Below are 13,583 nucleotides of genomic sequence, written 5' to 3'. Positions count from 1 at the left end.
ACATGTGCCACCACCCCACAGCAGCTCACCACACAGTTGCAGGTGTCTCCCTGCTGGTGAGGCTGCTCCCTGCGCCAGGCCTTGTCTTCCACAGTGTCCCCCACTGAAGCGGGACAGCGTCCAGTGCATGTGCCACAGGCCCTAGCACAGCTGCAGACGCAAGTGCTGGCTGCACCTCAGCTCAGCGCAGGGCCTCGGGAGCTTCCGGAGCCCCGCTTCCTTCAGAGTGGGAGAAGCAGTGGGCTCGGGTTTCCTGGGGCGGGGTTGGTGGTGGGCACCCTGAGGTCTGGCGTGGCGGTCCTGGCTCTGCTACCCGTGCATGTCCTCCTCCAGTGAGGCCCATGGCCGGTCAGCCTGGTCAGCCTGTCGTGGCAGTGGTGAGGGTCCCCTGCAGGGGGGTCCTCGAAGTCTTTGTGCTCCTTGGCTGGGAAATGGGCAGCTCTTCCGGGACCAGAGGGGGGCTCCTGAATCCAGCCAAAGCGTAACCAAGCGTCTCCTCTGTTTCAGACCGCGAGGACCAGTCCATTCTGTGCACGTAAGTGTCCCGTGTCTGGGCGCTGGGGCCTGTCTCCAGCTCCTGTCTCCTGTCCTCTTTCCCCTCCTTGTTTGTTTTCCTCCCTCTCTGTCTCTCTGTCTCTGTCTCTCTCTCTGTCTCTCTCTCTGTCTCTCTCTCTCTCTCTCGATGGAACCCACCCTTATTCTGAGGAAAGACCATTCTTACCCTGTGAGGCCCCAGGGACAGGAGTTGGTCAGGCGCTTCCTGCCCCTTCCCTGCAGAAACTCCACTGGCCTCCTTTAGGGGCAGGTGGCAGGGGCCCAGGAGGGCAGGTGGGGTGGGGGCTCCCGGAGGAGCAGAACCAGGAGTCTTCTCCGCCCAGTCCAGTGGGGCCCTGACTGGCCTCCAGAGCCCCCAGCAGAGCCCTCCCTGTGGCTCTGAAGAGTGGCTTTCTTTATCTAGATTTAGGTTGACGCTGGTGACCTCTGAACTTAACACAGAAATAAGTCAACCCGTGGCCCAGGGAGTTAAGGGCCCAGGGCACACCTCCAAGTGAAGTTCCAGAGCAACATGCGTTAGCGCCTTCGACCCCTAAGTCAGCAGCTGCTCCACACTGATTCCTAACACACTCGGCTGAGAGGCTGCCAAGCGACAGGGCGGGCAGCGGACATGAGCCGACTTTCGTCCAGCCTCTAGAAGGCCGTGGGAAATGGTCTAAGGGAGGGCTGCAGAAGTTAGCCTTTCTTTTGTTGGCTGTCCCCTTCTCTGCCAGTAGTGTTGGGGTCCCTTGTGGGCACTCAAGGGCAGAATGGTAGATAATGAGCATGGTGGAGAGGGACAGGCCAGGGAGGTGGCCCTGTCTCACCCAAGGACTTGCTTGACTCTTGCAGGGGAGAGTCCGGAGCAGGCAAGACAGAGAACACCAAGAAAGTTATCCAGTACCTGGCGCACGTGGCCTCCTCACACAAGAGCAAGAAGGACCAGGTGAGTTCCGGGCCCTGCTCTGTTGAGGGCCTCAGGTGGGCTGACGGAGGACGACCTGACGATGGTGGCTTCCAGTGAGGGTGCTCTGGGAGCGCCACAGAGGCCTGCCCCACCTAGCGCAGTCTTGGGAGTGGTCTGGTGGTGCAGCCTGTTCTGCCCTCAGCGCCCGACTTCCTGAGTTGCTATGGGAACCCGAGCTGTCCCAGGGTCTGCTTAGCAGCACTCTTGGCATTGCAGCCAATTGCTGCGAGTCCACCACCTCTGAGGCGGGAAGAGAGGCACGAGGCGTGGCCCTGAGTTGATGGAGGCTCGGGGGACCTCAGGCAGGCCTGTCTTGCGTCCCTGTTCTCTTCCTGCTGTTGATGCCTCTGGGCGGGCAGCCCCCAGGAAGAAAGGGTCCCTGGAAAGCTGTCTCACCTCCGCTTTTCTCCCCTCCCTCTTGGTGGATTTGGTGACCCAGCGGAGTCCTGGCTAGGTGAGCTGCACGTACTGCACGTCTGCACCGGGAATGTGTGTGCTGCCATCGTGTGCCCTTGACTAAGCAGCTTCTCACTCCACACCGTTGTCACCTTCTGCAGCTAGAACTCTTCTCATAGGCTCAGCTCACTTTCTGTCTTGCAGGATGGGCTGGGTGTGACGCACAGTGGCCTCTGGTGCACTCTGAAGTGACAGCCCTGCAGGTCGGGTACAGCCCAGCTGTCCTCAGACTCTGGTGCTGCCCAGATTTCCACACAGTGCACGACACCTGTCATGTCCCATGCAGAGGGCAGCCTCGGCCCCGGGGGATGGGTGTGCGCTGTCCCGGGGCCCCACGCACTCAGTGACCTGGGCTGGATGTGCAGGCGCCCTCACCTGCCGCCTCACTGCTGAAGCAGTGCCGGAAGGCCCCACACTAGAGTCTGGGGACGGGGTGGGGGGGTCTGAAGCGGGACCGTGGGCTCGCTCGCTCTCGAGCACACCTAAACTGCCCAGAAGCTTCTCCTGAGACCGCGGCGGGGCCGCCACCCTCGGCACTGTGCCGTGCTGCGTGCAGAGTTCCTACCTACACGGAGGTATGTGTCTGGTGCAGACCTGTGTGTCCTCAGAAGGTGTTCGTGCACAGACTTCTAGAACTGGACCAGGAGCAACTTTGCCCGTGCCAGACTTCTCAAGACTCTGAGTATTTTTTCCACGGGGCATGAGGAGTTATATTTAGAAACTAATAAAGTCTCTTTTTCCTCCTCTTTCTGCACCCCCCCATTTTCCTCTCTTTTTTGGAGGCCTATTTTAAAAAACAGAGTGTGGGGTTAGGAGTTCTCTATCTATGGTTTTCCTTCTGTGAATTTGCAGTAAAATCCATTTCCCAGCTATTTATTGAATGCCTGGTATGTGACTGGTTCTCAGCAGCATGTCACTGGAGTCCCTGCCCTGAGGGCGGGAGACAGGACCACAATTAGAGAGCAGTAAAAGAGACCCACATGCCTTGTCTGGGTCTCCAGCTGTAGATGGGAGGGCAGGCCCCCCGAGCACCCAGCCAGACGACCTGTGGGGGGATTAGAGGGGCTGGTAGGAGCAAAGCTGTCAAAATCTAGTGTGTGGTGGTCACCCTGTCCCTGGCTTTGTGTCTACCTGGTGTGGCTGAATATAGGTTGCCTCTGGCGTCCACTCACTGTTCAGGCCCTCAGCGTACAAGGCCATTGGCTAGTTCGGTTGATTTCCACGCTGAAGCTGCGCTGTGGTTTTCCGCTTGCAGCTGGGATGCGAAACATGGAACACTCTTGAAGTTGGTTGGCTGGTCCTGTATTCAGGGGCCTGTCCTGGCATCTCTGGGACAGAGCACCGCCCCCCTCACTTACAGTGACCCAGTTGACCAACCCAAAACCTGCAGATAGTATCTAACTGAGCTTGGGTGGAGGGTCTCCCGGGTAGACTTCTGTACTGTAGCCCGTGACACTTGCCCTGGCCCCCATTTTTTTAATGCACTCGTTGGAGCCCTCCTGGCAGAAACAACACCTGGTAGAGCCTTCCAGACTTAGGAACGGGCACCACCACCACCCACCTCATCATTTCATATTGTAGATTTCACCAAAAAATCAGTCTCTTTTGTGCCCAGTTAGGTGTTGATAAAGAGAAACGCACAACTAGCCGTCCCCCTGTTCAGCGGGCAACTCTGCGCTGCATCCAGAGTGCCTGCTCCCAGTTGGCCCCTGGTCCCACTTTCCGCAGCAGCTTTGTGTGGCTCTGAACAGAGACCTCAGCTTTGCCTCCAAGCAGGCGGCGCAGACTGGCGGGGCCATGCTCTCCTCTGTCTGTGGGAACGGGAGTGGCTCCGCCAGCCTGGCTGCCTGGCCTGGGCTTTGACGGGAACATTTTGGTGGGTGGGGAATAGCTCCCACCCAAATCTGGCTCTGAGGGCTGCCTCAGCCGACTTCCCAGGGGCCACGTCCAGGCCCGCCTGAGGCTGGGTGGAGCCCGGGTGTCTGGTTACCTCTTCCTGCTCACATGGGGCCTGCTCTGTGAGGTAGCCTCCTTCCCTTCAGCCTGAATCTGATGACCCTTCCTAGGCAACCGGCACCCCTTACCCATGTGGCCCTCCAGTGAAGGCTTCCCCAGCCTGGGAGGTGCCCTGGCCCAGGGTGGCTGTTGAGGGGGAGGCTCTGTCCATGCCCTGGGGCTGCCAGTGGTTTTCCACATGCAGCTGGGATGCGACCGACCTGCGGTGGCAGACTCCATTGCCACAGGTGTGCTGGTGGCCTGCCTTGCGGGAGCCCTGCTGTGGCCAGCTTTCCTCTCGCGGCTCCCAGGCAGCGAGAGTGTTCCCGTAAAGCCCTGGCTCCCCCACCCCCGCCTCTAATGACCGCCCCTACCCACCACCTTGGCCTGTGAGGCCTTTCCCTCAGAGGGTCCAGGCTGTCTTGGGGAGTGAGAGTCCTGGTCATTACTGGGCTTGATGAGTGGCACAGACCCCGGTGGGCCTTGCTGAACCTGTGCTCAGAGCATGTCTGCAGAGTCCATCTGAGCTGCTGGGGCAGAGCCCCGCTGGGGGATGGGGCAGGTGGGGGTTGTCACAGTGGCTGGTGGGAGGTGGAAGACTCAACTTGACCGGCTTTGCTGGATGGTAGCTGCTGCCCTTGGGCAGATCATTCCTCCCCCGAACCTCGGCTTCCCCTTTTGTGAAGCGGAGCCTCCCTGAAGTCCGCCGGGGTATCACGAGGCTGTGGGGGCCCGAGGGGCCTTTTGTCTCCCGACAGCACCAGTCCACAGTAGGGTTCATTGACTTTGAGCGGTACAGAACCGAGTGGGCCTTGCTGAACCTGTGCTCAGAAACCTGCTGTGGCAGGAGTGGTGTGGAGGTGGCAGGGAGCGGGCTGGTAGGGACAGGGAAGTGCTAATGAGGGTGGACGTGAAATGAGCTGTCCTTCACCTGTGAAAGGACACCTGGAGATTAGGGACACGGGGGCGGTGGTGTCATGCACAGCTATCTCTGTTCAGAGAAGGACAGTGCCACCATGTCCCTTCTTAGTCCACATGCTGCTCTCAGACACACGCCTCTGGCCAGGTTTCTGGAGCTTCGGGAGCCTCCCGCGCCCCCACGAGGGCTGCTGCTTAACCAGCTGATGGGCGCTCAGACGGGTCAGGATTTCCACAGCCTGGTGGGAATGTGGCACCTGGGTGATGTGGGAGCCTGGCCAAGGGTGGAGCCGCAGCTGCCAGCGCCACCGGAAGCCTGTCCCTGGCATGTGGGGCTGCAGACCTGGCTCTGCTGCACTCGTCTGTGGGCGGGCGGCCTGCGGTCCCCGCCGCTGCTTGGCCTCCACCAAGGCTCTGGTTCCTTTGCAGGGGGAGCTGGAGCGGCAGCTGCTGCAGGCCAACCCCATCCTGGAGGCCTTTGGGAACGCCAAGACCGTGAAGAACGACAACTCCTCACGATTCGTGAGTAGCAGGTGGCACTTTGGGGGTCAGAGAGCCCACTCAGAGCTTCGGCTCACGTGGCCTTCTTCCTAGGAGCTGTCACCTCAGAAACGAGGAAAGGGCAAACCTGGTGCTTGCTGGCCCAGGGGGCTTTTTGGGGTCCCCTCCACACAGACCTGCCCTCGCCTTTTTACCCAGATGGCCATAAGTAGTTGATTCAGCCTCTTCCGTTAAAGCTGGGAAGAGCCAGGGAGAGAGCTGGGAGTCACCCGTAGCTCTCAGTCTCCTGCAGGAGCCAGTGTCCTGGTGGCCCCCAGGCTAGATGGCACAGAGAGGAACTGCCTCCCCTCAGAGGAGCCGGCACAGAGAGGAGCATTGCTGGTGACGGGCCTCCCTGCCTCCCCTCAGAGGAGCCGGCACAGACTGGCCAGTTCCGGGCACCAGCCCAGCTCCGGGCAGCATGCTGTTTGCAATTCCTGGGTGCCGCGTTGGCCTGGCACCCGAAGTCTCTGGGTTCTCTCTCCAGCCTGTGCCTCCTGATGTGGGAGCAGGGCTCCTTGCTGCCTGGCTGGGCAGGGCCTCTGATCTCTTGATCTTTCCTCAGGGCAAGTTCATTCGCATCAACTTTGATGTCAACGGCTACATCGTGGGTGCCAACATTGAGACCTGTATCCTTGTGGTTTAGTTGAAATAAGAAGTGGGGGTCTGGGGGGAACTAGCAGTCACCAGAGAAGCTGGCCCTGATTTCAACATTCCCCTCGATGCCTCTTCTGTGGGGTTGGGAAGGACCAGGATGAGCACAGAGCACAGGAGTTTCACAGGCAGACGAGGTTCTGTGTGGATCTGGAGGGAGCTGTTAAAATCCCCCAGCGTGGCCCCCAGTGGCTGCTGTCTGGGTAGACGCTTCTTTGTGCCTCCCCTGCACCGTGTCAGGCTCTGTGCTTAGCGGGTATTCTGTCCTCCTGTCGTTGTCTGAAGGGGACCTTTAGGCAGGCCAGGCTCCCCAGGACGCAGGCTGCTCTACTGGACGAGCTAGAGTGTGGAACCCAGGTAGCGGGCCTCCCTCAACCGGTGTTGTTCCTCAACATCTATAAAGACCTTCTGGAGAAATCTCGGGCCATCCGCCAAGCCAAGGAGGAGCGGACCTTCCATATCTTCTACTACCTGCTGTCTGGGGCTGGCGAGCACCTCAAGAGTGAGTTGTGCCCTGGGGGTGGGTGGCACCCACTGGGGGGTGAGCCTGGGGATGCCTTGGAGAGGAGGAGTGAGAATGTCTCCCACCTCCCGTCCATCCTGGGGACGGGTCTGGCTTCTAAGCATGCGGTAGAGGGTGGGCATGTCGCAGGCACAACTGCACGCCAATGGGCCTGCCACCCTTCTGTGGCTCGTGTGTGCCAGTCTCATCCCCTGAAGAGCTGGCAGTGCCACCACCCTGCAGCTCCCAGTGCCTTACTGGCTGAGGACTGCTCCCCATTCCCAAGTCTGAGGTCACAGTGTTGGCAGAAGCCTTGGCTTTCAGAGCCTCGCTGACCTGCCCTTGCCCTCACCCCTCACAGCTGACCTTCTGTTGGAGCCATACAACAAGTACCGCTTCCTGTCCAACGGGCACGTCACCATCCCTGGGCAGCAGGACAAGGACATGTTCCAGGAGACCATGGAGGCCATGAGGATCATGGGCATCCCAGAAGACGAGCAGATGGGTAGGGCCTGGCCTCCTGTGTGGGAGGGGCAGGCGGGGCTGGCCATGGGCAGGCGGGGCTGGCCTCAGGGGAGTCGACAGGCCTTGGGGAGCTTCCTGCTGAGGGCCCTATAGAGGGGCAGGAGGACCCTGAGTGGGTGGGGTTAGAGCTCAGGTGGTCATTCCTGGTGGCCCTACAGGCACTTGCAGAGGGGGGCAAATGATGTGCTTATTGGCTGGGACAGGCCGCTGCTGCAGCCCTGCTGCCTGTGCCCGTGTGGGCTCTTCTGGGCAGAGCTCAGAACAAATGGCAGTGTGGGATGGCCTGTGTCCTCAGGTCCCTTGAGGGACGGTAAAGGGGACCTGTGTCCTCTGCAGGCTTGAGGCAAATGAGCGTCTGTGGACAGATGGGGCTTGGGGAGAAAGTACCCTGATTTCTAGCTGTTTTGTTGGGGGACGGTGGGACAGGGTTTGTTGACACAGCCATCTTTGCTCAGCCACAGATAATATGTAAATGCATGGGCAATGCTGTGTTCCAATAAAACTTTATTTCTAAAGTGAAGTGGTGGGCCAGGGCTTCTGGTGTGTCCCTGCTCAGCTTTAGGAATGTTGGAAGTGTGGACAGATGCTGTCTAAGCCTAGGGCTGCCCAAGCTGAGGTCTGCGAGGGGATAGAGGCCGTACTGGCAGAGAGGTGGTGAACCCTCTAGGGCAGCTAGACCACCACATGCCATTAGACCAGACCTGGGGCCCCTGGGAACGTGGCGTCCCTGTCTGGCTTGTGCTCAGAATCTCTGCGGGAGTGACTACCCAGTGGGAGAGGGGCTTCCTCCCGCCTGAGTCAATTGCTGACCTGCCTCTGTCACCCTAAGGCTTGCTGCGGGTCATCTCGGGGGTGCTGCAGCTTGGCAACATCGTCTTCAAGAAGGAGCGCAACACCGACCAGGCGTCCATGCCTGACAACACAGGTAACCGCACCTCTCCTCTCGCCTGCAGTCAGGGGCAGGTGCCCAGCTGGGGAGTTGCTCAGCAGCGAGCACCTTCTAGGAGTCCCAGACCCTCTGAAGTTTTGCATTTGTGGCTGGGTATCCCGGAGTGTGCTTTGTAGAGACATAAGATTCCAGTGAACGTGACCCTGGGTGAACATCAGAATGAGCTAGAAGAATGGTCGTGTGGGTCAGAGCCTCCCTCATCCATGCTGAATCCAGACCTCTCCTCTTGGTTACTGATGCAGTGGCTTTTGCCGTAGCGCCAAATAGTGCAAGGGTCTAGATTGTGACCTCATGTGTTGTTGCACCTGGTCTGGCCTCACGTATTCCCATGGCTGGCTGCACACAACTCCGTTGAAGTTATTCTGCCTTCAAAAAAAATTGTGTGTGTGTGTGTGTGAGAGAGAGAGAGAGAGAGAGACAAAGACACGGGAGATGGAAACCAGGGCCTTGCTAAGCAGGAGCTCTATCTTTGAGCTGCATCTGTAGCTCTCTTTAGTGTGAGTCAGGGTCTCTCTACATTGCCCAGGCTGGCCTTGAATTTATGATCCTCTTGCCTCAGCCTCCCCAGCAGCTGGGAAGATGAGCATGAGCCACTGTGCCTGGCACTCTAGATTTCACATGGGGCATATGATTTGTCCAGGGCACTCCTCTAGGGCCTTGGGCCCTGTGCCTTTGGCACTAGGCTGGTCTGCCCGCCTGTCCCGGGACTCCATGAGGGTGAAGGATACCAGGTCTGCTGGCCTGCACCTGGCCCTGCTGAGGAAGGGCCCAGATTCGGTTGTCCTGGTACCGACTGCTTGGTTACCTCTCCAGTTTCTTCCTGTCCATTTGCAGCTTGAGCAAAGGGATTCATTCTCTTTGGTCCACTTAAAATTTTTACCCCTCTCCTCCTCATCCTCTTTGAAAATTCCAGCTGCCCAGAAGGTGTCCCACCTCCTGGGGATCAATGTGACCGATTTCACCAGAGGCATCCTCACCCCGCGCATCAAGGTGGGCCGAGACTACGTGCAGAAGGCGCAGACGAAAGAGCAGGTGTGTGCGCGTGTCCAGGGAGCTTGGGCTGCCTTCCTGCTGGTGTCCTACTCCACTGTGTCCACTGTGGCTCTGTGGAGGCCTGTTCTGCCCGGCCAGCCAGGAGGCACTTGCACTGAGTCCCCTCAGTCGTCGGCTCTCCCTGGGAAGCAGAGGGACGTGCTCACACCTCTGGCCACCCCTGGGCCTCACTGTTCTCTGCACCAGGCGACATTAGACTGCCTGGGTGTTCATCATAGGCGTCTTCTAGCCCCGTGGAAATCGAGGCCTGGGTGTTTCTGTAGCGTGGCTCCCGGCTGCTGCTGCTGCGTCCCCCGGCAGCTGTTCCTTGCCGTGTGTGCTGGGGTGGGCAGGAGTCTCCTGCCCTGGGCCAGGCAAATGAGCCTGCTGACCTGGGAGCCCGGGTCCCTCCCAGGCCAGACCTTGTTCTCCTCTCTTGATATTTCTGGTTGTAGTCATGGCACTGGTCGTGGGGGTCTTGAGGTGCCAGTCCCATCTCTTGACACCTGCAGGGTGGCACCTGTTAACCCTGTTTCCAAAGGATCTTCTGTGCAGATCCACATACAGAGGGTGGGAACATAGTTTGCAAGGACAGTGTGTGTCATTACCACCAGCCCTGATCATCAGCACACCCCTGATCATTTAGGACAAACCTCAACACCTCAGAAAATGCAGTCAAGTGTGGGGGAGAGAGATTGGCCAAATTACAGTCAGTCATATTGTGTTTTGTGTGCATGTGTGAATGCAACGAAGTTGAGAGAAGAGAAAGTAGTGACGACGTCCTGCCCGGTGGGGATTTTCATGGGCAGCTATTTTCTGATAGCTTTTTTTTTTTTTTCTTTTAACTCAGTCGTCACTGGCTTTTTCTTATCGAGCTTTTCAAATGTATACAAAACAAGGTAGAATAGTGGAAAGACCTCCATGTGCCCATCCGGAGACACCTTCAGTAGTTCTCCACTCACTGCCAGTCCCGTGTCACCGTTAGTCGCACCTGTCTCCACCCAGCTGTACTATTTTGAAGTGGATCTCAGGCATCTTTTATCACTTCTGTAAATATTTTATCATTTCCCCATTTTATTTAAAAAGGTCTTTTGTCTACGTCTGCTGCGCCTGTGTGGTTGCACACGGAGGTCACTTCGGTGGCCGTGAGCATCTGCATGAAGCCTTCTTTCCCGTTTCCCCTTTAGGGCTATCTCTTGGGGAAGGCTCCCAATGTGAAGTTACCGGGGCCGAGGGCACATGGGTTTTCCAACTATCTGACACTGTTCCTTGGGTGTCACCCCCAGGCTGACTTTGCCATCGAGGCCCTGGCCAAGGCCACCTACGAGCGGATGTTCCGTTGGCTGGTACTGCGCATCAACAAAGCCCTGGACAAGACCAAGCGGCAGGGCGCCTCCTTCATCGGGATCCTGGACATCGCAGGCTTCGAGATCTTTGATGTGAGCACTGCCTCTGTCTCCTGGGCTCAGAATGCTCTTTCCGTGGTCCCCGGCTGTCTGAATCAGCCACCTCCCTCCCTGCATGGAGACACCAGTTAGGAATGTTCTCGGCTACACAGGAGTCTTGCCAGAGACGCTGGGAAGCATGGGACTTCTCGTAGGCAGGTGCTTCTGACTTATTTAGTCTTTCAGCCGATATTTCTTGGACTTCAGGGTAAGACACTGTCCCTGCTCACGAAGGCTCTGAGTTCCAGGAGGGAAAACTGACAGTTACATCAGATCAGAGGGTGGCTTGTTGTTGCTCACATGGATATTTTTTTCTTTGTTGTGGCCCTGGGGACGGAAGCCAGGGCTTCCCATGCATCAGGCAAGCGCTACCACTGAGCCACGTCCCCAGCAGATCAGGAATTCAGACCTGGCATCTGCATTGGGTTCAGGGGAACCATGAACTCAGACTTGTGATCTGTCACTAGTAGACATGGGACATTTTCACATCGGAGTCCAGTTGTTGTACTGGCACTAAGGTCACGCTCACCTGTCGCCAGGATCTCGGCTGTTAAGCCGTGGCTAACTCCTGCTCATAGGCGCACAATTTTTGAAGTTATCCTAACCCTGACGCCTCCTTGGCAGTCTGCCATGTGTGGTTTACCAGATCATTCTGAGAAGACATTAGCAGTCTGCTGGGTGGCATGGGGCCCCGGCCCAGGCTCCGAGGGCTGCGCGGAGGCCCCGGGAGTCTGCCCAGCTGCTCTCCTCCTGGCCCCCTGCGGGCTGTGCCCCTGACACTGCTCTCCTCCCTGTAGTTGAACTCCTTCGAGCAGCTGTGCATCAACTACACCAACGAGAAGCTGCAGCAGCTCTTCAACCACACCATGTTCATCCTGGAGCAGGAGGAGTACCAGCGGGAGGGCATCGAGTGGAACTTCATCGACTTCGGCCTCGACCTGCAGCCCTGCATCGACCTCATCGAGAAGCCAGTAAGACTCGCGCCGGCCTCTTCTGCGCATGGCTCCTGCCCTGTCCCCTCTGGTGCCCGCTCCTCACCTCTGGCCCTGTGTTGGCTGTGGTACTGTCTCTTCCTCTTGGTGTTGGTGCCACCTGGAGGATAAGCCTGGGCATGGATGCCGTGCCAGGGAGGCCTGGCCTCCCTCAAAGAAGAGGCTCTGGGCAAGCCAGCTGGAGGCGCGTGGCTGGGGCCCAGCGTCCTGCCTCCAGTTCCAGGAGACCCTGGGGTCTGCCTGTCATTCCTTGTCTTAAAGAAACAGCCCTGAGTTTGCAGTGAGGTCCTGTCCCCAGGACCTTTCGGTGCTGCGCAGAACCTCGTAGACCGCGTGTTGAGCATGGTCCCCGGCTGCACGGGCGCCACAGACAGCTTCAGACCCTCAGAGCCGGAGCTGTTACGGCAGGCGCTGGCTGTTGGCTGGCTGGGGCTAGAAGCCCTTCCCCTTTCCAAACTCCCAAGCAGGACATGTTTTAAGATCTCGCCAGGTGGAGTTTGGGTCCCTTCTTGGTGGCTGGCCTTGGGGTGTGCGCTCCGTAATGAGGCCTGAGCTTTTCTGCGTTGGAGTTACCTCCCAAACAGAAACACACTATGTTCAGGTTCTTCCCGTGGACGCCCGAGCTTCCCAGAAACGTTGCTCAGAAGACCCAGAGCAAAGCCTTCGTTTTAGAAGCGCTGCTAAACTAGCTGGGGGTGGGGCCAAAGCTCTCCTGGAACTATTTTAGCAATGACAGCGGGTTTTTGTCTTTATACAGCTGGAGTATTTTACTAATTAGACATGATGGTGTTCGATGTCTTTTCTAAGACATCAAATTTTCTAATTCTCAAGAACCCGCTTGGCTTTATGTCTTGTCCACCCGTCTGCAATGTCCTAATCTGCTTCAGTGTCCGCAGGCTGATAGGTCTCTGGGCCCTCTGTTACTCAGGGAACGTGCTGGGTACCCTGTCACCTCACCACACATCTGAGCAGACGTAGTTTGGGGACAGGGCTCAGAGTGAGGAGCTGAATCCAGCTGCAGCCACCTGGGCAAACCCTGCCTGGCTCAGGGGCTGCTTCTCACCAGACCCGCAGCGGATTTCCTTAGCAGAGGGGCCAGTGTACACAGCTGCTGTGACAGAGCGTTAGGTCAGGGTCTCTGGGCCACAGCGAGACCCCAGAAGTCCTCCCCTGCCCAAACTAGAACTCTTGTCTGTCTGTCTGTCTGTCATCGTGGTTGAGTCGGGACGGTTCTGTTGCCGGGAGCTGACCTGGGGCTCCCATGCTGATGCCCTCTTGTGCTTTGTTTTCCTGTGGAGTGTGGTGCCGCCTCGTGCGGCCCTGGGATTCCCATCCCACGTACTGGCTTCTCTCGTGGGTGGGGTGGCTTCGCACATGTGCCTCACCTGTACCTGTGCTGCGCCCCCTCCAGGCGGGTCCCCCTGGCATCCTGGCCCTGCTGGACGAGGAGTGCTGGTTCCCCAAAGCCACTGACAAGAGCTTCGTGGAGAAGGTGGTGCAGGAGCAGGGCACCCACCCCAAGTTCCAGAAGCCCAAGCAGCTGAAGGACAAAGCTGACTTCTGCATCATCCACTATGCCGGCAAGGTGAGGCGCGCGGGGTCCGATGTCTCCGGGAGCAGGAGGGGCAGCTTGGGGGCGTGGTGTTTCCTGTGGCTCCTGGATGGTGTGGCTGGTCCCACGGCTCACTGCTGTGGCCGGCGGCTATAGCTGTGCAGTTGTGTTAAGCCGTCTTCCAGGTGTGGAGGAGGTTTGGCTGTGACTGCAATTGTAATTAGATCTTTGTCACTAGGGAGCCAGGTGACTTTGGGACAGTTACTTAATCTCCGAGCCTTGGTTTCCTCATCTGGAAGATGGGATACCACCTGCCTTCTAGGGTTCCATGTCCCCTGTGAGCCTGCTCACCGGCCTCAGCGCTGGGGGTAGATGTGCCTTCGGGATCATTCCTTATCGTGAGGACTGTCCTGCACACAGGGCCACATGTAACAGCCTTCCTGGCTTGTCCCACTGGAGGCCAGGCAGTACCACCCTCCCTAACTGTGACAGCATCTGTCCCCAGACATTGCCAGCATGTCC

At 58.2% G+C, this 13,583-nt stretch overlaps 1 protein-coding gene across 2 annotated transcripts in view; it reads left to right on the top strand.

Moving 5' to 3' along the window:
• Positions 1-13,583, top strand: part of Myh9 (myosin heavy chain 9) — an 82,421-nt gene that overhangs the window by 46,349 nt on the left and 22,489 nt on the right. For both annotated transcript variants that reach the window (XM_076855121.2, XM_076855122.2), the window contains exons 4-14: positions 508-535; positions 1,387-1,480; positions 5,300-5,392; positions 5,976-6,039; positions 6,468-6,566; positions 6,928-7,071; positions 7,921-8,016; positions 8,954-9,072; positions 10,359-10,511; positions 11,315-11,488; positions 12,921-13,094. In XM_076855121.2, coding sequence (XP_076711236.1) covers positions 508-535; positions 1,387-1,480; positions 5,300-5,392; positions 5,976-6,039; positions 6,468-6,566; positions 6,928-7,071; positions 7,921-8,016; positions 8,954-9,072; positions 10,359-10,511; positions 11,315-11,488; positions 12,921-13,094 — 1,238 coding nt within the window. The remainder of the gene's footprint in view (positions 1-507; positions 536-1,386; positions 1,481-5,299; positions 5,393-5,975; positions 6,040-6,467; positions 6,567-6,927; positions 7,072-7,920; positions 8,017-8,953; positions 9,073-10,358; positions 10,512-11,314; positions 11,489-12,920; positions 13,095-13,583) is intronic.

This window comes from Callospermophilus lateralis, chromosome 4 (assembly GCF_048772815.1).
Source record: "Callospermophilus lateralis isolate mCalLat2 chromosome 4, mCalLat2.hap1, whole genome shotgun sequence".
Taxonomy (NCBI): Eukaryota; Metazoa; Chordata; class Mammalia; order Rodentia; family Sciuridae; genus Callospermophilus; species Callospermophilus lateralis.
This window is presented reverse-complemented; position numbering and strand designations above follow the sequence as displayed.